The 24,752-nt window shown below is 55.2% G+C and overlaps 2 protein-coding genes across 27 annotated transcripts in view; one reads left to right on the top strand and one right to left on the bottom strand.

The window, feature by feature from the left end:
* The first annotated feature begins 14 nt into the window (after positions 1–14).
* On the top strand, positions 15–8,277 carry TMEM200B (transmembrane protein 200B). The gene is made up of 2 exons (XM_084496901.1): positions 15–203; positions 6,677–8,277. The coding sequence occupies exon 2, from the start codon at positions 6,700–6,702 to the stop codon at positions 7,903–7,905; it is 1,206 nt and encodes a 401-aa protein (XP_084353027.1). The 5' UTR covers positions 15–203; positions 6,677–6,699; the 3' UTR covers positions 7,906–8,277.
* Positions 8,278–15,166: 6,889 nt separating this feature from the next.
* EPB41 (erythrocyte membrane protein band 4.1) overlaps positions 15,167–24,752 on the bottom strand; it is an 86,328-nt gene continuing 76,742 nt past the window's right edge. For 24 of the 26 annotated variants that reach the window (XM_084497449.1, XM_084497450.1, XM_084497448.1 and 21 more), the window contains 5 exons: positions 23,581–23,709; positions 21,647–21,748; positions 21,071–21,151; positions 19,723–19,830; positions 15,167–18,933 (listed from right to left, as the gene is read on the bottom strand). In XM_084497449.1, coding sequence (XP_084353575.1) covers positions 19,732–19,830; positions 21,071–21,151; positions 21,647–21,748; positions 23,581–23,709 — 411 coding nt within the window. In that variant the 3' untranslated portion in view covers positions 15,167–18,933; positions 19,723–19,731. The remainder of the gene's footprint in view (positions 18,934–19,722; positions 19,831–21,070; positions 21,152–21,646; positions 21,749–23,580; positions 23,710–24,752) is intronic. The other 2 variants (XM_084497431.1, XM_084497444.1) reach the window with 2 other exon arrangements.

Raw genomic sequence — 24,752 nt, 5'->3', positions numbered from 1 at the left:
TCCCGCCGCCGCCCCGCTCCGAGCCGAGCCGAGCCGAGCCGCTCCGCCGCCCCTCCATGGCCCCGGCCGCGGCGGCGGCCCCCAGCGCCCGCCGCCCCCGGGGGACCGGCCCCGGCCCCGGCCCTGGCCCCGGTCCCGGTCCCGGTCCTGGTCCCGGTCCCGGTCCCGGTCCCGGCGGCAGGCGCAGGGCTCGGCGGCCGCGGGTGAGTGCGGGCTGGGGGCGGCGCTGAGCGGGGCCGCGGGTCGGGGGGAGCCGAGGGGGAACGGGGGGGAACGGGGGGAGCCGTGGGTACGGACACGGAGGGGGCGCGGGGCGCACGGACGCACGGACAGGAGGAGGACAGACGGACACGCGTCCCCCTCCCCGGGCACCGGCACCCACGGGTGGGCACGGACACGCGTGGGAACGCTGACACGAAGGGACCAGGGTGCTTGGAGCGAGAGCAAGCACACGCACACACACACACACACACTCACACACACTCACATGCTCACACACATGCTCACGCTCACGTGCAAGCACGCACCCAGCCACGCACCCTTGCACACCCAGGAGCCAGGCAGGAGCGCCGGCTGTAGGACCCAAACCCCAGCACTTTTTTTGCAGTTCCCCGAGTCTCCTCGCAGAGGGTTTACGTGAGGGCTGGTCACGGAGCTAATCCCCGCGCAGGATTTGATTTAGACACTCTAGAGAGGAGAAGTGGGTGGAAATTATCCCAGTAGCTCCCCGAGCTGGGGATCGGGAGGGCCTTTTGGCACCGGTGGCTGAGCCCGCTCGGAGGGGGGACCCGCGTCTGTCCTGTGTCGCTCCCAGGTGGGTTTTGATTCCTGCTCGTGAATTTGGGGATGGGGCTGCAGGGCAAAGCAAGGTAAAGCAGGGCACAGAGCAGGGGAGGCGTGAGGTTTAGACTGCTGGAGACAAGAGGGATCCCAGCTGGGAACGCTTCGGGGAACTTCTCTCCGCCAGCCCTGCTTGCACGCAGCGAGGAGCGGGGTCCCTGGGTCGGGGGGGAGATGGAGCGCGCCTGCCTGGAGCCGCTGGGGAGCTGGGTCTGTGCCTGCGAGCGTGGAGCACTTGGCAGCCCCCCGTCCCTTCCCTTCCTCCACCCTGGCAGGGATTTTCAGAGGCGCAGAAGGGAAGGTGCCAAATTCAGAAAGAGTTTGGTTCCAATTCCCTGGAAATCCCAGCCGAGGGGGTTTTTCCCTCCTTCCTTCTCTCTCGGCTGTGATGATTTTTGCAAGGTGCTTGGCTGCAGCCTTCTTCCCGTGCTCTGCCACCCTGCTCGGCTTCCCAAGGCAGGAATTCTCCCAGGAAATCCCTCTGAGCTCCCCACGCCTCCTCCCCCTTCAAGGAAGCAAAAAGCTGACATTAGAAATCCGTTCTCAGTTTAAATTTAGATGCCTGCATTATCTTGATTTTGGATTTATTAATTATTTGCATCTGGTTCATATCAAAAAGTTGAGCAATGCAGATGTCCTGATTTCAGAATGGGCTTGGAGGAGAGACACAAAACTCGCCTGCGTTTCTATTGTCTCATTAAACAATGGCCCGTCAGAAAGGGCCGGGAACTGCAGCCCCCTTCCAGGGGCCTGGCAGGAGTTAAGTGGCCGTCCAAGTTGCGTGATCTCCTCGCCACGGGTGACTGCAGCTCGTCTCCCAGCCGTGGAGATTAGTCTAATTAGCAGAGCAAATCTGGGTAAGGCAAGCTCTCGTAATTAGCAATCAGTTGGATGTTTCCACACACTTTCTTTGCCTGAGGGGTAGGGAGGAATTTAGCGGATGGCCCCGTTTCGGGAGCAGGGGGGCCTTGGGAGAAGCCAAGGGGAACGGGGCCACGCGCCCGCAGGGACCCCTTTGGTTGGGGATTATTGAGCATGGGGCAGGGAGCAAAGGGGCCGAGCTGTGTCCCCAAAACTCTGCAGCACCCCCAGCCCAATGCCCTGCATCTCATTTCTGAGTGACATCGGTCACCTCCTGGTGAGGACGCCAGCAAGTGTCCTGCCCAGCCAGGCGTGTTGGGGACATCTCCGCCTGCGAGCGCTTGGTGCACCCTGTGCACCCCGTCCTTTAGCCTGAAGAGACAGGGGTGCAGAAGGAAAACGGGGATGTTTCAGTCTGGTGAGCCGTTGTCACCTTGGGGCCATGGACAGGTCGCACCCGGGGTCTGCTGCTCTGCAGCAAAGGCTGCGGTGGAAACGTTTCCAAAACTTGGTTAAAAGCCGGCACGAGACCCCCAGCCCGGGACTGGAGCTGTGATGATCCCTCCCAAGCCGTGATAATCTCAGAGTTACTGTGCCTGCCTGAAAGCTTCTGCGAGGGAGCTTAATTAATTACGATTGATTAACGGGTGTCCCCAACAAAAGCTGGAGCTGGAGAGCTGCTTTTTGTCCCTGTGCTGGGAGCGCGCCTGTGCTGCGGGCTCGATGCGGGGATTTACCTGCAGGGACCAAGCCTGGAGGAGGCTTTGCCCCATTGGGCTGAGAGCTGCTGGTGAGGGCTGGGATGTTAAACAGGGCTTTCCTCCGCTGAGACACCCTCGTCATCTTTTTTTTTGCTGCTCTTCATCTTTTTTTCCTTCTGTCTGGACACCTTTAATGTGTAGCCAAAGGGGGAATTTGAAGTGGACTGAGAACAGAGGAAAGGAGGAGGGACGGGACTGCAGGCTGCAGCCAGGCTGGGGGCGAGTTCTTCATGCTGAGATTGCTGGGCCAAAGAGGGGAAAAAGCCGGCTGGAAATTTGGAGGCAGCGAGCTGGGGGTCCCCTTGCTGGGGAGAAGTCAGCTGCAAGTGAGAAGCCAGCAGAGCTCTGGGCCGGATCCTGCAAACTCCTGGGCACCACCAAGCATTGCTCGGGGAGAGCACGGCACTGGGGTGAAGGCTGCACGCGGTGCTCACGAGCCGTGCACACACCCGGGGACCGAGGCAGCTCCGTGGCACCGCGGGCCCCATCCTGCCTCCTGCCACGAGGGGAAGCGAGGATGGGAGAGGGGAGCTGGTGTCGGGGCGCTGCTCCGCGAGAGCCCCGTGCTGGGGCGGCGTTGGAGGTTACGGAGTTATTTTTAACCGGCGCAGCTCGGTGCAGACTGTAATTACCACGCTCTCACCTTCGCCGTGGGTGGGGAAGCTGGGGCGGGCTGGCGCAGCTCGGCGCGTCCTCGCACCCACGGGTCTCAGCGGCCCGGGGCCCCCTGTGCGGCACGGGGGGGAGCTCAGCTTCGAGGGGCATCGGGATCTCAGGAGCTGGAAGCGATCTGAACCTGGTTTTATTTTAGCACGTGGCCATGCGGAGAGGCTGAGCCGTGCCGCCGGGGCTCTTGGGTCTCACCCATCACCGCGGCTTTAAACACGCTGGCGCTTTTCTGGGCACTTGGGTGATGGATTGCAACCTCGCCTCCTTCCAAAAATCGAGCGAGCAGCTTTAAAGTCACAATATTTCCAAAAAAAGAAATGGAAAAAGGAGGTGTTTGCTGTTTGTCAGTGATTTCCCAAGCTTTTGCTCCAGCCTGGGCTGCTTCCTTCCCTCTCTGTGCCCGCGGGGGACACTGGGGCTGTGTCAGCGCTGCTGGAAGCTGCTGCGCAGCTGGAGCACGCAGACCCTTCGGTCTCCCAGCCTACAACAGACAGCAGCAGAGCTCTGCACGAAGGCACGGATCCTACCTTCCTCATCAGCCTGGCTCCCCGGTGCGTTTCGAGGAGCTGGGGGGGATGTTTTGGAGAAGCTTTGCGAGCCACGTGTGGAGAAAGGCTTGTGCAGCCGTCATCCTGCTGCATCTCTACAGGGCTGCCGTCCCCTTTGGCACGGCCCCGGGCTGGTTCTGCATGGCACCAGGCCCTCATCCTTTGTCCAGAGGGAGGTTTTGAGGCCAAATCTGCCTTTTTATGGACCGCAGCATGCTGCAAATTAGCACAGCCAACACATGCTCATAGGGCAGAGCATCCCAGGCACCCCAGCCGGAGGGACAGTACCCCAGGTTTGCCCTCAGACACTTTGGGATTTAGCATCACATTTTCGGGACGTCTGCCTGCGAAGGAGGGATTGGGGGGAGGAGGGTGGAGCCAGCAATGTGCCTTCATGGTGGGGGGGATTAGAGAAATATTTGCGTTTATTTTAATGCCGGGCTTATTGCGGGGATTGGGAGCTTAGCCCCGAACCTGGCAGCACAGCAGCCGAGCCGTCAGCTCGCCCCATAACACTAATGACATTTACATTTCTGTACCGCTGCTCCCCCGGGGTGGGAACCCTTCCCAAACCAAGGCTCAGCTCAGGCCTTAAGGAGGGAGGAGGCCAGCAGGGAGCGAGGCCACCAGCTGTCCCCACAGAGGGACGGGGCTGTCCCCCCACCCTGGCAGTGCCACCAGGACCCTCGTCACTGCCCCCAGCCCCAACCCCGTGCGGTGCCACAGCAAATTAACCCCGGGGTGGGAGTGTCGGTGTCTGCAAGCTTCTGAATTTGATGCCAACGCTGGATTTTTTTTTTTATTATATTTTTTTTTTTTCCCCCCTAAAGAGCTTATATAACCTTGGGGATTCTATTAATAAAAATAATGGTTTTGAACTCTGGGAACAACCATCTCCAGCAACGAGCAATTAAATGCTGCAACTTCTGCAAGCAGGCAGCTATCGGGCAGCGGGGAGATAAGGGGGCAGCAGCGGGGCCAGCAACACCTCCGGCACCTGGGGAGGGGGCAGAGGGCTCCAGCGGGCTGCAGGGGGCTTCCCATGGGGGGGTCACCCCCAGGGATGGGGCTCGGGGGCGTGCAGGAGATAGCGAAGGAATTTGGTGTAAAGAGGCACAGCCGGGGCTCGCTGCCAGAAATAGGAGCTGGCTGCGTGCTCGTGGCAGGTCCAGGGCAGGGGCTGGGCACCCGGGGGGGTTGTGCCTTTATCCTTCCTCCCCAGAACCTTTGCACAGCTCTGGAATTTTAGGGTTTTGTTTGTTTTGTTTTGTTTTTCCATTTTTTGAGCCCTAAGTTACCAGCAAGGCATTTAGCATTTGACATGTAACATTTGAGAGGTCGAATTTAGGATGGGACTTGGAGAAAGCTGGGGACCCTAAGCCATGGTGCTCGAGGTGGATGAACACCTTTGGAGGTTTTCGAGTGCCCGCATGTTTCTCTTGAGAATAAAACGTTTAAAACCTCATTTTACCATTTGGGGTGACCACTGTATTGGTGTAGCAGTGTTTATTGTCTTTTCTGCCTTGCGATGCAGGATTATCAGCTTGTTTCAGAGAAACATTTAAAATCTCACAGCATCGAGCTGGGGTTTGGGCTCTTTTTGTTTGGGGCTGTGTTTTTTTTTTTTTTTTTTTTAAATCTCCCTCATTTGAATTGTCACAGCTTGACAGCCTTGTGCCAGGAACACGCTGTCATCCTGAAACTCATATCTTTAATTCCCTTCCATGGGATGCTAATAACACCTTAAGATGATTAAGACTGGGAAAAAAAAACTCAGTATTTTATTTTCCTCCCGCCGGTGATGCTGTTTGCTGGCTCTTGCCTCTTCATTCATCTCGGGAAGTAAATGAGCCTGGTCACCTCCCCTCCCTGACCCCCTGCCCTTGCGTTCCCAATCAGTTTTACTTTCTGGCTTTCCCTCGCGGTGCCGTCGGGCTGCTTTCATGGGCGTGCTGGAGCTGCTGCGGTGCCCGGAGCCTCCCCGTGCTGCTGCGGCTGATTCAGAGGCGCGGTGACCCCTGTCCCGCAGCGTCCCTTGGCTCCCCCCAGCACCCAGCCTTCCCATCCCAGCAAAGAGCCCGAACCCTTGCAGCGTAAATCCTGCCCAGGAGCTCTCCTGGCAGCCCCCAGAAGAGGCAGGTGAACCTCTCCGAGATTTAATTAGGTTGGGTTTAATTAGGCTGGGTTGCCCCCAGCCCTATGCGGTGCTTGGCTCCTGTTGCAGCCCCCAAATCGCACCGGCTGCGTGCCACAGGGCTCTGGCTGAGCACAAATCTGGGGCGTGGGGTCTGTGGGGCTGGGGTGCTCGCTGTGGGGCCGGGGCACCTGCATGGCCAGGGCACGTTTGTGTCCCCTTGTTGTTTTGGGGTCACTTTGGCAGCAAGCAGAGCAAGCCAGGGAGCGGCTGTGGTGTGCGCAGGGCACCGTGATGCTGCTGCCCTGTGAAACCTTTGGTGTGGGGTTACTGGGATGGTTTTGGTGGCTTTGGAGAGCTGTTCTGTAGCTGCCCGTCTCCATGCCACAATTTCCCCACTGGGCTAATAAACAGCCTCTTCCCCTGCTGCTGCCACCCTTTTGCAGGTGCCATAGGGCACGGTGACCCAGGACAGGCTCTGCAGCACAGGGTGCAGTGGGATCCTGGCCCTGCTGCCCTGCACAGCTTGGGATTTTTAGGACTTTGGCAGGTGTGAGGGAGCCCCTCAGCTCTTCCACCACCAAGCAGGGATGGAGAAATAACAAGAAGGAAGCAGGCAGGTGGGAGAGGAGAGCAAACCTGCTGGACCCTGATGTGGTGCAGCCCACGGGCTTGGTGTCCTTGTGGTCCCCATCCTCCTTATGCCCCCATAGCCACGGTGTCCCTTTGCCTCCCATGTTCTCAGCATCCCAGTGTCCCCGTGGTCCCCATGTCCCCACCATCCCATGCACGTGGACCCCCCCCAGACCATCAAGTGACTTCTCCACCTCTTTTTCTCCCCTTCTCCCTTCCCCACCCTGCAGGAGGAGCGGCCGGGAGGGCGACGATGACTGCCGAGAGCGCCGAACCCAACGGCCCCGTGCGGGAGCCGGCGGCGGGGGGCACCAAACCGGCGGCCCCCCCAGCCCCACCGCGGCGCCGAGGCCGAAGGCTGCGCCGCAAGTCCCCGCCAGAGGTGCAGGTGAAGGGGCAGCTCCGCATGCGCTCGCCGTCGGGAGCCTTCGTCATGGTGGGCATCTCAGTGGTCTTGGTGGGCATGACCATCGCCGTGGTGGGCTACTGGCCCCACCGGGGGCACGGGGGAGCTGGAGCCGGAGCGGGGAATGCCAGCAGTGCGGGGGACATGAGGAGGGAGGTGGCTGCCGGGCGCGCCGTGCCCCACAGCGAGAAGCTGAAGCTGATCGGCCCCGTCATCATGGGCATCGGGCTCTTCATCTTCATCTGCGCCAACACCATGCTCTACGAGAACAGGGACATGGAGACCCGCATGCTGATGCAGAAGGGGCTCTACTGCATGGCCACGGGGCTCCCCGAGGGGACTGGCCCCGAGGACGCGGACAGCCCTCTGGCACCCAAGGCCAGCCCCGAGTGCTTGGAGGGCTGCTACGAGGTGGACCTGTCCCTGGGCAGCAAATGGGCCGACTGCTATGGCCCCAACCGGCTGCAGACCACGGCCGAGCTCCTGCAGCGCCCGGGGGCCTCCCCGACCGCCTCCCTGCTCAGCCTCCACTCGGAGGGCACCCTTGGGCTCTCCTCGGCCGTCGGCGCCTTGGCGCTGCCCATCATCAAGCTCAACAACCGCTTGCTGGATGCAGCAACACGGGGGGCCGGGAGGCCTGTGGAGGCAGCCGAGCCCCCCGCTGAAGCCCCACTGCCCCCCTGGGCTCTGCTGTCCCCCGGTGGCAGCAGCGTCGCGCCCCGGGGCCAGGAGCACCGCGGTGGCCACGTCATCGTCACCGTGGAGGAAGGCTGCCCCGTGGCGGAGCTCGGCCCCGATGCTCAGCCCCACAACCCGGGGCACTCCAAGTCGCTGGACCTGGGCCGGCCAGGGGTGCTGCTCGTGGCTCCCATCAAGGACCGCAAAAATCGGAGCTGGCCCCGGCTCGACCACGTCACCCCGGGGGCTTATGCCAAACTGGAGAACCGGGGCGAGTCCTCGGACCGGCTGCTGGAGCCCAACGAGACCCCGCGCCGCACCGAGCCCCGGCCCAGCTCCTGGGCAGTCGGGGTGGAGGGGGGCTCGCGGGTCTGACGGCCCCACAGGCTACAGGGTCATGTTTTTTAAGCGGACATCACCACACCGAGGGGTCCCCGATCTCGAGGAGGGCTCCTGGGTTGGGACCTGTGCTCCTCCCTGCCTGCTCCTCTTCCTCAGCGGCTTCCTCCTGGATGCTCTCGGCCCTGCAAGTCCTGCTGGCGGCTTTCCCGGAGGAGCCCTCGCTTTGACACCCAGCGCAGACCATGGGATGGGGACACGGGGTGGGCAAAGCCCCAGGGCACTTCATTGCACCGGGGCGAGGGTGGGGGCACCGGGGGGGGGGTTCCCTCACCCAGCCCCAGCGGGAAATTTGCTTGAGCAGCGCACGCCAGCCCGGCCGGGCCATTAAATGTTCTCTCGATGCCACGCGGTGCCGCCTTGTCTCGCCCTCAGGGTGCTTGGGGTCGGGAGCGCAATGTCCCCATTGCTTCAGCCCCAGGTGTGCATGGGAATATTTGTGGATGGGGAAAGTTGTTTTTTTTTTTTTTTTCCCAGAGAAATGTCACCTCTTCCCTGTGGCCATTTGGCCCATGCAAATCGCTTCTGTCCCTGGAAGTGCCAAGGTTTGCCCTAAGGCAAGGTACAGACCTGTGTCAGTGCTCCTTTGCAAAGCCTGGAGCTCTCGCTTTTCCCTAGGGAGTGCCCAAGTGTTGGTACGGGTGGCATCTTCCAAAAATCAGAGGGGTTTTGTGTGCTTGGGCCACATTTCAGGATGTGAGCACTGCCACAGCCAAGTGTCGCGGGCACCAGTGTCCCAACACCTCGGCTGTGCTCAGAGCACGACTCGCTGTGGGAAGCCTCAGCCCTTTTTTTCCTCTCCTCATCCTCACCCCAGCAGGGTGGGTGAGCAGAACAGTACCAGGTCCGTGGGTTTTGTGCCCCTCTGGGGTCCTGCTGCCTCCTTCTGGGCTCAGCATCCTCCAGGGAGAGCCAGCGCCGCCCTGTGCAGTCAGGATGCTGTGTGCCCCCCCTGAGTATTTGCAGATAAGGTGACAAGCTCCAGGTGATGCTGAAGGTGCCCGGGGCAGCTGCAGGTGCTGCCCACCCTCGTGCTGTCCCGGCAGCTGTGAAATCCCAACAAATGGGGGAGTTCGTGGGGTGCAGCCATTCCCAAAGCTGGTTTTGGGATGATGATAGATTTCCTGCTGGGATGTGGGCAGCAGGGGGATGTGATGGGGCAGAGAGGGCTGTGTGTGTGCTGGTTTTGTGGTGCTGCTGGATTCCCTCATGTTATTTGGTGCTGTTTTGGCTCCTGGGGCCAGTGACGTGTGGGTGCCCGTGCTGGGATTTCAGGCCGGACAGCCTCGCAGGGGGGGAGGCTCGCGGAGGGGAAGAAGCATCTGCTGCTCCTTTTTCTCACAAATGAGCAATTCTTGCTCCAGCATTTCTTTCCCAACCCTTTCACGGTGCCTTTGCCATGCCCTGAATTACCCCAGGAAAGGAGTGGGGGGCATCCCTCCTGTGTCCCCCTGGCTGCAGCCACCCAGCAGAGCTCACGGCCCTGGGCAGGGGGGACATGAGGAGGTGCCTGGTCCCAGCAGAAGGAGGCACCAGAGGTCCCAGAGGTCCCAGCAGTGCTCTGGCAGAGGCACAGGACATGGGGTGGGATGTGGGGTGGGACACAGGGGGGCACCGGGTGGGCGCTGGGCTGCAAAGCCTCCCCCTGCGCTCCCCTTTTCCCTGCACGCCGCGGCGACACCACTTACATGGGGACAAACCAGGGGAGGATTTTTGCAGCATCCAGCACCGTGACCCACGCCTGATCCTGCCCTGGGCCCAGAGGCGAGCGGTGCTCAGCAGTGCCCGTCCTGCCCCGGGTCTCCAGCCCCTCGCTGGAGGCAGCAGCGGGCGCCCCGTAGTGCTGAGGACACGGCCGGGACGGGAGCGCCGCTCGCCAGCGACTTGGGAGGCGCAGAAATGTGGCACCGCAGCTTGGGCTGGATCCCTGCCCTTTCCCATCCGGAGAACAAAGCCAGCCGTGGTGTGGAGCCGGGTGTCAATGGCTGAAATATGTTTTCTCTGTGTGAAAAGTTTTTTTTTTTTTTTTTTTTTTCCTTTTGATCCCGTCACTGCTTCTCCTTCTGAAGCAAGGACAGAGCTTTGGACTCGGAGACTGCAGGGACAACGTCTTTCTTCAGACCAAGCCACCCCTGCAGAACATTTGGGCTTGGCAGCTGCACATTCTGGAAAAAAAACAAACACACATTGCCAGCACAATTGTCCCCAGCAGCTCTGGGGCAGAGCAACCCCATCCCGGCCGCTGGCTCTTGTCACAGCCCAGGAGCCCCTTTGTCACCACACGGGGCTGTGCCAGCTTTGTGCAGCGCTGGGGACAGGGACAGGGCAGCGGGATGAGGGGATAGAAGGCCTGGAGCTGTCGCTTGTCCAAGCTTTCATCGGCTGGCACCTTGCCCCTCATTAGCGATAGCGCTTGGCACCAGGGCTGGGAAAAAGCAGATTAAAGCCTAAAGGATGCAAACGACCGGTTTTAGACCAGTCAGGGTTTTCCATGCCATGTTTCTTTTTCCCCCTTTGGAAATTTGGCATGGCTTGTTTCATTGCTTTTTTTTTTTTTCTTTTACTTTTTCATTTGAATTTCCACCTTGTCTTTCGAACGCTTCAACCTCTCTTACCCCCTTTTGCTGCAAAGCACCCCCTAAACCCCAGATACACCTGCAGCGCGATGTCCCACGCTGCACGGGGACCCCCCCGGGGTGTCCCACACAGGCTCCCCCAGGGCTGCGGGGATGCAGAAAGGGGCTCGGGGTTTGGGTTCCTGCAGCGCTGCCCCGGGGTTGCCCTGGCTGTGATCCCGGCTTTTACGCTGCCACTTAATCTCCAAACGATTTAGGCACGGGTTCAATGCAATAAGCAAACAAACAAGAAGTCACCGAGGGGGCCTGCCCTGCAGCGGCAGCGCGGGGACGTGCCAGGAGGCTGCAATGGTCTGAAAATAACTTTTCCTTCGCGTGGAAGCAGCTGCAGCCAAACTCAGTGCTGGGCCCAGGAGCCGTGCGTCGGAAAGCAGCAGCCAGAAACTCGAGGACAAACCCGGCCCTGGGTGGGTGCTGCGGGCTGGGCTCGGCTGCTGCTTCCTTCCCTCCTGGGCATCCATCCCCAACCGGGGCTGCCCCATGGAGTGGCAATTCCCAGCTGCAAAGGAGATGCTCCAAGTGCACAACTGCCTTCTTGGTTAACGTGGCACAGCGAGGAGCCCTGTGCTCTATCCCTGGGGAGCATCCCCTGCACGTCCCCCACCTCCATCTCTGCTTTGGGACCCAGCGTTGGTGTTTCCTTGCTGCAGCAGCGCTTCCCCTTCCCCTTGCCACGAAGTTAACCCATCCCGAAAGCCTCCCGCGCTGCACAAGGTGATGCTGGGTGCTTCCTTCTTGCCCAGCCATAATTTGGGACAAAAATGGACAAAACCTGGAAAAGAGGCTGGGGGAAAAGGCTGCGTTTTGTGCCCGGGAGGTGCGGTGAGGAGGATGCAGCCGGGGAGCCCCCGGCTGGGTGGCATCGCCCACAGCTGCGCCCACCCCAGCACCCGGAGGTGCTCAGCTGCTGCCCACCCCGCTGCTGCCCCGGGGCTCGTCTGCAGCCATTTCCCCTCCTGCTCCTCTCCGAATGAAGCAACAACCATGACTGCCTGGCTGGTGAGTCCTTCCTATCTTTTTTTTTTTTTTTTTTTTTAAAGAGATTTAAAGCCTATGCGAAGGAAAGCTCTCTGCTAGCAGCGGTGCACTTGTAGTACAGCCAGGGAATTCAAGTGCTGGTGCATTATTTAGGGAGAGTGCTGTGCTATAAATCTCCTTGTATAGGCACTGCGCAGGGAAGATAAAGCCGTGGGGCTTTGCGCACAGGGCTCGGGGCATCGCTTTGTGCACCGAGCAGTGGCGCGGTCCTTTTTGGTGGAGAGCCCCTGCTGGTTAACCACGGGGGTCCCTTTATAGGTTTGGGGTGGCCCGATGGGGCTCAGGGGCACCCACAGGCCTTCTGTGGGATCTGCTGGGTGGAAAGGGCTGAGCTGAGAGCTCTGAAGCCCAAATCTGCCACCAGCCCGTTGCTGTGCTGGCTGCTGGCTGTCCACCGGCACTCGAACGCGGTAGAGCTGGAGCCCAAATCTCTGGGGCTGTGGTTTGGAGCCCAGCAGGGAGCACTGCTCGTGCTGGGAGAACCAGGGGGAGGACAAAGCCGCTGCTGCATGCCCGGGACCCATGGTGGTGGCACCGGCTGGCTCAGCCTCCCCCATACCTACTCCCTACCACTTCCCCCTCTCTTGCCAGACGCCCCCAGACCCAAAGTGCGGGGGGTGACCCCCATGGGGCCGGCAGTCGCAGCCCCTCCATCACCAAAGGGGATGCCCGTGGAGATGCTGAGCTGCAGGGCAGCAGTGTACGGAGATGCCTGGCACGCAGGAGGCTGCGGCTTGGGGCTTTAAGGGCTGGAAACGTGGGTTTGGGGCAACCATTCCCAGCCCAGGACAGCCTGTCTGGAAAAGCTCGGTAGGTGTGTGGTGCTGTGCTGGCTCCCTCCTGGAGGACCCTTTATCCCCCATGGGATCATTAGCTTTGAGGGGTTCGTTAACTGCTCTGCTTCCTCATCGCCCCCTCCCCATGGTGCTGGAGGTCCCTGTCCAGCCACGTGTTATCGAATCCAAACCTCCAGGCTTGGGTTGGAAACCGATTTATTTATCCTGGGGCTTGGGGTTTGTTTTCCCCAGCCTTTGGATCGCAAATACAAAATTTCCAGAATTCTGTGACCTAGAAGATCTCCTTTTTGCTTTCCTTTACCCCCGAGAGTGTCCCACAGGAGAAAGGTCTGGAGGACCCAACCACCACAACCCTGTGGGTGCTGGAGCTGCACCTACACATTGGGGACACCGAGGCTGCAAGGCTGGGGTCCCCAAATGTCACTTGGCCATACCCTGGTGGGGAGCAGCACGAGGAACTCTGGGCACTGTGGGACAATCAGACCATTTTCCCAGCTCTGTGGGTTTTTGGAGTAGAGATGGTGCTGGTGATGGAGCAATGCGATGTCAGGGCTGCGGTGTTTGGGAAGCCCAATATGGAGCCACTGGGTGGTACTGGTGTGCACTGGAGAGAGGCCTCCTGGAGCTGTTGGAGGCTTCCTGGGGCTGGCTTGGTCCTGGGCGCTCTGCAGGGCCATGGGGATGCTCTGCTCCCCCAAATCTTGGGGGTGATGGAGAGAAGGGGGCCAGGGCATCACAAGGCCTTACCCCCCTGTGCCTCAGTTTCCCCAGCTATGGAGGCCAAGGCTCAGGGCTCAGCCCCACCAGCTCCTGCAGATGCAGCTCCTCCACTTTTAGCCTTTAGAAGCTCAGCAGGGCACCCAGCAGGGCACGAAGGGCAGGTCTTCAGCCCTATCCCCCTTGCTGAAATGTGAATATTGGGGTGCAAGCCTGTCCCAGCGTCCTGGTCCTGGGCAGGGGAAGGGGCTGTGGGTCCTAAATGGGACCTAAATCCCTCCTGGCTTCTTCTGAACTGACAGCAGCGACCCTGCGGAGCAGAGCAGGGCCTGGGCACGCTGGCCCTGAGAGCAGCCCCAACCCCGGCCCCGTGCCCTGACCCACGGGAAAGCAGCGGCCGCCACGGCCCCCGAAACTGAAGGCACAGCCTAAAAATATCCCAAGCTGGGGTGCGAGTGGGAACTTTCTGCTCCCAGCGGGACCAGGGCAGGGGCTGGGAATGGGGGAGCGGCGCTTTTGGCTCCTCCAAATGGATGGGAGCCCCGAGATGGGGCCGTTCTCCTTGCTGTGGGGCCCCTGGGGGGCTCTGTTGTTGGGACGGGTTTGTTTTTCCCTTTTTATTTGCATCTCTTCAGATTTCCATGGTGTTTGTTTGCCTGTTGTTTTTCCCCCCCACTTGCAGCCAGGCAACAACACACCGCAGGGCTTGGGTGAGCTCCCTGCCTTTGTGGGAGGGAAACTGAGGCAGGGGCGAAAGGGAAGCAGAGCCCCATCTCCAGGCCAAGTTTTAACTTCCCCAGCTGGATGCAATTCCAGGTTTTGCCAGCTTTGCCCCATATTCTGAACCCAATGCATCTCCTGGCTGGCAGCCCCATGGGGCCCGGGGCGATGGGGGTGGGCTGGGTGCCGACTGCCCCCCGGCACCGTGCCGGCTTCTGGCTGCATCGTGCTGGGGGATTTGCTGCAGTCCTCTGCATTTCCCACTCCTGGGATGGGGTTATTTAAGGAGCATTTCGGTGTGCTGCCATACCTCGTGACCCTAATGGGGTTGGACAAAGCGAGGAGCCTGCGGCTGGAGCTCCGGGTGAACCAACGCGCGTCTCGGCTCTGCCTCGCTGCGCTCCCTAAGTTGAGGCACCCTGACACATCGTGGGGGAGCCAGCTCCAGCAGTGGCTGTTACCCAACTCTGTGGCTGGCTTCTACAGCTCCTTTTTTTAATTCTGCCTCCAGCTCACTGCGATGTAAAACTTGGAGTGGCTTGAAAGCATCCTGGCCCCGCGGCCAAGCGCACGCTGTCAGCACAGCGTGGCAGATTTGGGTGAGAGAGGTTTGACTTCACGGCCACGTTGTCACTCACGCTCATGGCAACAGGGTTATGCAAACCTTTCCTGCCTGGTGGGGAAACTGAGGCGCGGGGATGCAACTTTGTGCCTGGTTAGGAGCCAGCAAAAGCAACCCCAGGCCCTGCGGGGAGCGCTCGGTGCTTGATCCCGCAGGTGCCAGCCCCATCCCGCCTGCAGCAATGGGCTTTTGGTCTCTTCTTTGGGCTAGCGGCCAAGGTGCCCCGTCAGCATTCTTGTCAGTACATCTCTTGCTCCTAGAGAAAGCTGCTGCAGCCAGAAAAATGAGACAGGCCCCAAAAAATCATTATTAGCCACTTTCCCTGCTCTGGTTCCATCACATTTGCTCTGGGTTTGGCAGCAGTCGCTTAGCAGAAGCTGTCACCTGCGCTCACCCCGAGCTCCACGGGCGGTTTTGATATTAAACGGTGATGCTTTAGTGAAAGAGGTGATCCTTGATGACAACAGGCTCCATTACAACCATTGTGCCCCAGCACGTGCCTGGCTGGGAGCTGCTCCAGCCGCCGGGAGCAGCCGCGGTGGGCACGGAGCGCGGGAGAGCTCTAGCGGCTGCAGCGCACAGCAGCGGGACGGCACCGGCCTGAGCCTGGGGGGCAAGGGGCTGGAAAAGCAAATTGCCCCAGCTCTGGGCTGGGAACAGATTGCTGGACAAGGGGAGGAGGAAGAAGAAGGCTTCGGAGGCAGGGAGACGGTTTTGTTTGAAAATTTATTGAAAAATGCAATACAAGAAGCAATACTGAACACTTACATCTGTCTAAATGCTACGGCCACTTTCCCTTTGATTTACTGTGAAAGTCCAAAATAACAGCTCCCATCGCTATTAATCTATAAAGATTTGCCAATTTTAAAAGTCCCTATTTTTATAAAGAAGAATGTAAACAGCTAGCCTAGACAATTCACAATTGCCTTAAAAAAACTTTACAAAGCTCCTTCATATTCTCAACTAAATTTTTTTTTTTTTTTTTTTTTTTTTTTTACAAGTTTAATCTCTAAGGTCGGGGCACTACCACCTCTTAAGGTAATTGTACAATTAGGAAATCAGCAAACCACAGTTTATTAAAACCAGAAATCAGTCGGTCCTGTGATAACACCACTGCTGTTCAGAGCTTGCTGTGCGGCAGCCGGCGCTGCCCTTCCAGTTTAATGGATGCGACCAGGTCACGAGCTCCTCGCCTTCCTTTCTATAAAAACATTCATTCATATATAAATAGCTTCCATATAATGTATATTATACAATCAAGACAGTCTCCGGGAGAATTTGTAGAGTGGGAAGAGCTGGGAACGTTCATAAAAATAGACCTTACCGGGTTGTTTTGTCCCTGGGACTAACGCAGCGCGCCAGGAGCCAAGTTCTTAAAAGCGCGGTGTAGGAGGAGGGGGTGCCTGGGGGCAGCAGCTGCAGGGAGCTTTTCTCTTCTGCCCAGGCTGTGACTGCTCCATCCAGCTGGGCTGGGGTGGCTGTGGGAGAGGGTCCCCCCTGCCATGGGGTCAGATCCGGGGAAAATGTCAGGGAAATGTCGGCTGATGCCCAACGAGCATGGCTGAAGGCTGCTCCAGCGAGCGCACTCACCCCGAGGAGGACCCCGGGGCCAACTGGTTTGGAACAGGTGAGGAAAGCAGGAACTTAAAAGGGGGGAGTGTGAGTGCGAGCAACGTGGAAACAGCCACCCAAAATCCAAGAAAAAAAATAGAAAAAAAGGGTTATTCTATTCTATGCCCACTTAAAAAAAGGGGCATGCGCAGCCACGGTAAGCACACGTTCCTGCAGCCCTTTGGGTAAGGAGCTGCCGCTGGTGGCAGTGGGTTTTGCAGCCTAGAAAGCTCCCACGTGGGGTGCTTTGCTCTGGTCAGGGCTCAGGACCCCCAGCTGAACACCAAGGGCCAAGCATCAGCCGTGCCCCACGTCCCCCTAAATGCTTGTGCCTGCCAAGTGCCTTTAAGTGCTACAGACAAACTTAATTCACCCCTGGCTTTGTCTGGGAGAGCTCAGAAATCCTCTTAATGGCTGCTCTGCCCTTTACCGCCCATTTACCCATCAGTGAGCGGCTACGGGGTGAGAAGGAAGGAGCGAGTGGCAAAAAATAAAATAAAATCCTAGAAAATGGGCATCACCAGACAGCTGCTCAGTGCGAAGGGTGTTTAAGGCAAGCGTTACCCAACCACGTCCAGGACAGAGCAGAGACACTGACCTAGTAAAGGGTCTGTGGTGCAGGAAAGGAAGCAGAGGGCTGTGCAGGCATGAAGAGGAAGACGTGATCTCCGCACTGCAGCTGTGGAGCACTGGGCTCCCTAATTCCTGCTGCTTGGGGTGCTCGCAGCGAGGAGAAGGTGCCTGCATGCAGAGGCAAAGCAGTGCAGGAGGGCACCGAGCCCCCCGCGCAGCCACCAGGATGGGAAGGTTGCAGGCCCAGGGGCACCCGCAACCAGCAAGGTTCAAGGAAAGCAAGAATCCAGCAGCTCCAGTGTTTTCAGCATGGGCTCCAGTCAATACTGACAGCTTAATTAAAATTGCACCTGAACCTGAGAAGCTACACTCAGCCACAGTGTAGTTCGAAGGCTGTTTTTTTGGCTAAACAGCAAGTCCTTGCAGCCTGAGCTAAATCCAGTGACTTCTGAAAGAAATTATTCAAATTTAAAATAGCAGAGAGCTTTTTTTATTGCCATTTTCTTCCCGTCCTCGACTGAGGAGCAGCAGCGAAGCACTCCACGCCCTCAGCTACCAATGTGCCACACTACATAAAAAAATAAAATAATCACAACCTCAAAGTCTTCACAAGTGTCTGGGCAGACTTTACAATTTTTTTTCCTTTTTTCTTTTCCTTTTTAAGTGCTGGAAGGAGAAACCAGGGCATGCCCATGAAGCTCAGGAAGCAGCAGCGAGCGCTCAGCCCCGGAGCGGTGGAGGGAAGTGCACCCAGCCCGAGGGGCAGGCGGGGAGAAGCGGTGAGTTTTGGGGTCATCGCCACCTGGCTGGTGACAGCCCCTGCAGGACACTCCAGCAGTGACTGCAGGAAGAGGCCATAATGTGGATTTGTGTGGTTCAGATGGCTGGAGTGTCAACTAAACAAGCACTATGCACTTTATTTTTCTTTTTTTTTTTTAAAAAAAAAAAAGACATTTTGTATGCGGTCTGTAAGCTAAGCCCAAAGATGCAGATGCCAGCCCTGGTATTTCATTCCAGCAAGGCGGTCACAAATCCAAACGAAGTACAGACCCTTAAAACAAGAGGGGGTGTCAGCACTTCCCACGTGTGCTGGATTGGCTTTATCACAACCAGCAACACCTGACACCTCCCAGTTGCTTGTTCAGCCTCTCCACATACAGCTTGCAGGCCTAGGGAAGGATTGTCTAAAGGATTTTAAATTAAATGGTAGTAGGATATAACACCTTGCCCTGATATATGGGTAATGTGTTTAGCTTTAAATAAGCACTGGCAAAGGGGAGAAAAAAAAAACACCCAACCCATGACTTACACACAAAAAAACACATTTAAAAATCAACAAAATTAACACCAACAAGTGAAAAACTATGACACTGAAAAAACTCAGTTACTGTGAATGCTGCATAAGCCTACCTTAATAGCATTCAGAGTCCAAACACCTTAAACACACACTTCTAAGGGCTTTTTAATATAATGGCATCTAGAAAACACAAACAGGCAGAGATGCACAGGAGGAAGGTGAGGTGCCTATCACAGTCCCCTTAAAGCTCTAGAATTCACAGTATAAGATACTCGAAACAACTTCCAGTATTCCTTAAATCTAGCCAACTATTAATTTGTGTGCATACGCTACACCACACAACCCTACTGCGTTCAAACATCGGGGTCCGAAACCCAAAGGTAAGGAAACTCAAAGTGAAGGTAGAAGCTCTGGGTGCCCCCGTATCCCGGCTGGAGTCTCAAACTCCCTAGAGCTAAAAATCAAGAGGCAAGTGGAAATGCTGCACAAACTCAAGTCTGACCTTTTAAACTGACTCTTCTGGCAGAAGGACCCATTGCTTTATGAACACGAGCACAGATTCTGCGCTCGGGCTATGTGTTGGTGTGGCTTATCTCCATTATACCTGACAAGGCTGAGGGAATAAGACTTAAAAACAAAAGGAACACAAAACCAACCCTTTGAGCCCTGCAGTTCATGTTTGGGCCTGTATCTGAAGAGGCTATGCGTGAGAGGGAATGCAAAATTGAAAACCTGTAAAAAATATTCAGTACAGTTAGAAATATGGCATACTGTTTGTCACAATATATATATAAAAAAGAACTATATCCAAGAGGATCCAGTGGATTCTGGAAAATCACAAGTAAAATGTCAAAGCGCAACTCCTAATAAATGATACGAATGTTCAGTCTCTGAGTGTAAAGTCTTGTAAATCCGAGGTCTTTGTGCTCCAGGTAGTTTTTCTGTAGTTTTGCTGGGTTTCTTTTTCCTGGTGTTGTCTGGAAGGAACGCTTCCTAGGAAGAGAAACACAGTAAGTTACAGCTTCTAGCAACCAACTCTCTGTGAAAGAGCTGAACACACTTCCCTGAAGCCATCGGAGAGCTGAGAATAAAAGATGGGCTACTGCCAGTGGCACAGAGGCCAGGCTCAGCGCCTTTCCCCAAAGGGCCAATGTTGAGAGCTGCAGCTCCAGGAGCCCTTAGAAAACCCCTGTCATTTTTGTTAGAGTTTGTAGAGAGTTAAAAGGTGAAACCACAGTGTCCATTAAATGACTTGCTCTTTCCTCTTGCCTAACTTGTTCCCGTTCCACTTCCCAAGCCTGTGAGCAGCAGCTTTGTCTGCACAAGGGCACCAACACCACGGGCACACAGATGGAGCTGGAGTCCCCAGACTCTTTCCCCAAACCACCAAGCTGCAAAGTGACCTTCAGAGCACGTCAGGAGCAGCAGGATGGGGTGGCCCCACTGCCCGGAGCTGACACGGGCAGGGGTCTCTGTGACAGACAGGGTGCAGGTATCGGAGGTGGCCGGTGAGATCCAGCAGCCTCATCACGCATGTAGCTTCTTTTAGACCTTTTTTTTTTTGGCTGACTTCCACTGCAGGATTAGTCTGCATTTGTGACTGCTACATCAGCCTTAAATGATTTAGTAGGAACAGTCTGAGCAGGAGCCGTCAGTGAACAATAACAATTTTAGGTAAATTTTGACCGCATTGAGCCAAACAGCACTTGCACTGAGCTCCAGCTACCTGCCCCGAGGAGAAAACAGCACCTGCCCTTTCTTTGTGCGTTGTCCCCTACTTACACAGCCTTGCTACTCCTCTGCAATCTCGGTCTCCTGGTGCACGACCACTTTGGTCACCGACATGTCCGGGTGCTGCTCCTTCGCCGCTTTTATGGCCTGCGCTAGCACCTGCAAGAAGCAAGAGACCACACGTCAGAGAGGTGCCAGAGTCCGCACGCCAGCAAGGGTACTCGAGCTCACGAGACGCTTTCTAACTCCAGGGAGAGAAAAAGAGAAGTGAAACCACTTCAGCTGCACAGTTTGGAAGGAAACGTGGCTTTCTGCTTAAGCAGGCTGCAAATACTTAATTCCTCCTAGGAGTAAAGGCACGGCAGGAATAAATGCTGTGCATTGCGCTGAGCCGAGAATTAACAGGTCCTGAAGACTCCTGGTCCCAGTGGGAACACAAGGCAAGGAGGAAACTGCTGCAATCATTGGGTAATTTTGGATCCACACACATCGACACTATGGGAATTAAAGCCTGGCCATGAACTTCAAGCAGAGGAAGCGTGCCATCGGGCTGTGCTGGGGAGTCCTGGCATGCAGCGGGCAATGTGCCACCGCAGCACGAGCTGGGTCCTGCGGAGAGGACAACTTGCAGTGGCACTGGGTTATTTGTGAAAGGCAGGATGGTTTTCTAAGAATACATCACATCTCTCAGCTGCCCCATCCTAGAAGATAGATGGGAGCAATTAAGCCAACTGTTTATTCTTCCAGCAAGTGTGACTAGCACATTGAGGCTGTTCTCAGACATCTTCTGTCAGAATTAATTAACTAGTTCTTGTCGTACAAATATTTTCCAGGCCCATGATACTTGCAACTAAAATTAAATTCAAAGTATAATTCTCTGATGACAAAATCATCACTTCCAACACATGCTAGAGGCCAGTGAGGCTGACTCATCACAAAGGCTTTCATATAAAGCCTGCGAGATTTAATGCAGGCATCTCCTACCCAGTGCTAAGCACGGGTGGTGCTGAGGGCTATGCAGTGACGTCTGGCACTACACTGCAGCAATCCTGCTTCAAAGTTCTTAGAAAATGTATGCAAATAATCCAGATGTCAAGGAAAATCTTTATTTCACATTCTTGCAGATATTTTTAAATCGCATTTTTCCAAAACAACTCTTGTATTAAAAAATTGTGCCAATACCAGCTTCGGAGCAGAATTAACCTTTGCTGGTCCAGCTATGAAACTGCGTGCAGTCAAAAAGGAATTTATTATTGAAATCAGTTCTGAAGCTTTATTTCTACTCCAGAAAAATGTCCCTAGCTTGTTTTCTGTTAAAAGTTATCTTCAGAAAGGCAGTCTGGCTGTCTGGTTTGTGCCAACTCTGAAAAGCTCTTTTGGAATGCGTCCAAGCTCCTACCTGGTCGTGGTCTACATCTGCATCTCCTGTGATGACAATCCTCTTTTCAATCCGCGTCTCTGAAATGCCACCTTTTACAGTCTAGCACAGAGGAAATACTACTGTTAGTCGAGAAGTGAACAGGAATACAAGCGCACTGGGGCTGCCTGTCTAAAGATGGTATCCAAAAATAGCATTACCAAATACTGCTGGCATACCACAGTATCAGCATCACGGAGGAAAACTGCCACCACTCATAAAGAAAAGCTGTCAGGTATTCAATGATCTCCTCTTGTAACTGAGCCGGTGAGGAGCTTTGACTCAGTACATTTCTCTCCTGCTGTCCCAAGGGATGGCTAGAGCCATGTCCAGACCTGACTCCACTTAACACATAGCCTACAGTCTTAATGCATCAGAGGCAGTTCTGGGATCCTTGGGCTTTGTTATAGATATTAATCTCTTTTTTTATTTTTTTAAAGGAACCGGAGCTTAAACTTTTTTTTTCCTATTACTTAACCCTGTGCTCTGTCATGTTGTTGTTTTACTTTATTGTTTTATTTTTGTCGTCACCGTTTTATCGCGTTCCCTGGCTGTTACCTTAGTGATCTGCGTGGTGGTGGTGCTGCTGGTGGTTTCTGAGGTGATGGTTTGGGCAGTGAGCAGGATGCCAGGGTCTAAATCTCCATTGCCACCATCTGTCTGTGGGAGACAAAAGAAGAGCCCGTCAGCCTCCATAGGCAGCGTGGACAGAAACAAGGCTTCACGTCAACAGAGCAGGGTGCAACCTGAGGATAAAAACTCATCTCAAAAGCAGACTGCTGGATTTATGAGATGAAAGGACCCGATCTGCAGCTGGCTGCACTGCTCTCAGCTGCACAGGACCCCTCTTGGTTCTCTGGAGACTCAGCCTCTTGGACCCACCAGCAGTGGTGCAGGAGGAGCTACTTCCCACTGGGCTGTACTTCCAAGCAACATTTGATTTGGAAGGAATTTTTTTTCCCCTACCCTTTTTCCTTCCTGCCACCACCTTGTACATCACTTACTTCAAGCTCTGCAGAAGCACTGACTTAAGCTACTGCCGAACTACACACTATTGGTTTTGCAGCTGGTTACTTGGTTCCCAGTTTGCACAACTTGACTTCTCAAGGTCTGCCTAAAAATCCCAAAGTCCTCTTTGCTAATCTGCCCTGGCTCTGCTGTCCTTGTCTCCCTAGGAGGGAAGGAACAATATCCATGAGCAGCCGGTACCTGGAGTTACCACAAGGTGGGACCATTGTCCACAGGCCAGGAGAAAACTAATGGCACACCACAGCCCATGCACGGCTGACTTCTCCCAGCCCTGGAAACTCCCTTTTAGTTGTTGTTTCCCTGGAGTAACAGCAGTAACCAGAACAAAGCTCCTCTACCCCTCATTTCACCTGCTGAGAAATCAGGCAACATGCTGCTGTCCCACACAGATGCCCAAAAGCCTGCTGTGCACCTGGGCTTGGGGACAATTGACACCACAGGAACATCTGAGCTACACAGAAGCATAAAGAGTATCTCCAAGTACCAACGTCTTTTTTCTTTTAAACCATTAAGAGCACAATTTTGGAGATGCTTCTCTAAGCACCCAGCGAGAGCTAGACCCAGCAGAGCCAGCTGCTATGTCCGGTGCACACCATAGGCAGCAGAAGTGTTGGTGCTCAGCCTTGTTCTATTCCTCAGCACCCAGTATTTTGCCCTCCTCAGGAATCCCAAATCATACAAAAGTGGGTCACGGGGTATCCAAACCTGAACCTAATCACCATGCCCTACAGTCACTACACACCAGCACCATGGGCTGCTTTGAACAACCACAGTTCGGACAAAACCAAGCTAACAAAGAATCCAAATTCTCAATACACAAATAAAATCTATTTTATACTGAAGATTAAAATTGACCTTAGCAGTGAAACCATACCTGCATATGCCGGTATTGCTCCACTAGCATTTCCAGTTTCCAGTCACTGCAGACATACCCACTCTGATTATGGCTTTCTGCAATATTTTTGTTTTTCAACACCTGTTTCAGTGCTGAAGCCTCAGGGACAACCTTCAAACATTTTCAAACTCATTTATAAACAAAGTTCTGAAGAGGCATAAACAGCAAGGAGAGCTGGGGAAAACAAGCCAAACCATCTCTTGCAGAAAAAAGGCCAACTCAGGCCAGCTCTGCAGAGCCTAATCCACATCCCAAAGCGACCAGTGGCTGCAGATAAATTCTGTTTGCAAACACACACCTCGAAAAAGTAATTACAGCTCTTGAAAAGCTAATTACACATCCTGGAAAAGTAATTACTCTCCAGGGATAATAAAAACACTGCCACACTAAAAACATCAGATGCACCTGCAAATACTGTCCACGGGATTCGTTCACCTCTGTGCTGCGCCTTGGACGTTCAGAGAAAGGCAGGTGGTAACAGACGGGGCTCCTGCCTCACCCAAAGGGTTCAGATACATTTGGATGAGTTTAATTAAGCCCCTGGAAAATTAATCCAAACACACCTTACCTGTGCAGCTTCGTAGGTGATGGTCTTAGTCTCCGTGTGAACGATGGGGACTTCTTTTGTTGGAATTTCGCTTTTGACAGCATTGGACACGTCGGAGATGGTGACTGTCTGTGTCTTCACTAGGGGCGGCTATGGAACAGGTTAAAAACAGCTCAGTGAACACCCAGGAAGCGTTCCCACAGAACTGTGCGGCTGGCAAATGTTCTGACACTGATCTGATAAAAGCACTGCGGGAACCCAGGTCAGCCCGGAGTCTTTATTTCTAAGCCTGTGGTACGACACACTTCCAAAGTCAAAGATCACGTGTGAGGATTAAACAGACAGAAATCCTCTGGACCCTCCCAAATGCTGCGGCCTCAAGGCAGCCCAACAAAGGCATTAAGGCTTTAAGCCGTGTGTCACAATACCGTGAGGAAACTGTCTCCACTGATCATTAACTTTCTAATTACTAGAAGCCCATTGCCAGCTGCCAGTAAGAGATGACCCTCGTTTACTGGTATGTTAAGATTATCACAAACCCTGGACAAATGAAGACTTGCTCACAGCTGAGAAGCTTTATCCTGGCTACAAGGGAAACCCTTACTAAAAACCCTCATCACTTCCTAGGTCTTTAACTTTTATTAAATCAATGTCAGACAAAACAGAAACGTGACATCTCGGAAGAGAAACGGGGTGGGGGGGAGAGAAATCAGTTGTTCCACCACCTGATAATCATCCAAAGGAAGACAGAGTTAGTTCAGACCCACGGTGCTTTCCCAGATCACTCCAGCTCTGCTCACCGGCCCCAGCCTGACAGATGCCACCGTGATTGTTAGCGGGGTGAACGGACACCTCTATTGAACGTAAGCGATTGACCGTCAGCAACACTGAAGCAGGCAAAAATATCTCCCACGGTGGGGAGCAGAAAGGGACGTCAAAGCCCACGGTTGCGATGTGAAAGCACGCTTGACAGCGCTTCAAATTTGCTCTGCTGCACTACGGCTCAGCCTTGCAGTGCAGCAGGAGACAGCAAAATCCTTAAGGAGCTAAAATTACACGCCCCTGGAGCCTAAACGATTCCCTTCTGGGGGATGTGCCGGGACACTTTCATCGAAGAAAGGCAAACGGCGTTGCACCGAGGCAAGCCTTGTATTTAATGCAAAAATAAATTGAGAGGGGCTTGTGTGCAGTGA

This window comes from Aythya ferina, assembly GCF_964211825.1.
Source record: "Aythya ferina genome assembly, chromosome: 24".
Lineage (NCBI taxonomy): Eukaryota > Metazoa > Chordata > Aves > Anseriformes > Anatidae > Aythya > Aythya ferina.
The sequence above is the reverse complement of the archived record's forward strand: the minus strand, read 5'-3'. Positions and strand labels throughout refer to the sequence as shown.

Excerpts from the sequence above, each read along its gene's own strand:
- TMEM200B (XM_084496901.1), top strand. The coding sequence starts at position 6,700 with ATGACTGCCGAGAGCGCCGAACCCAACGGCCCCGTGCGGGAGCCGGCG.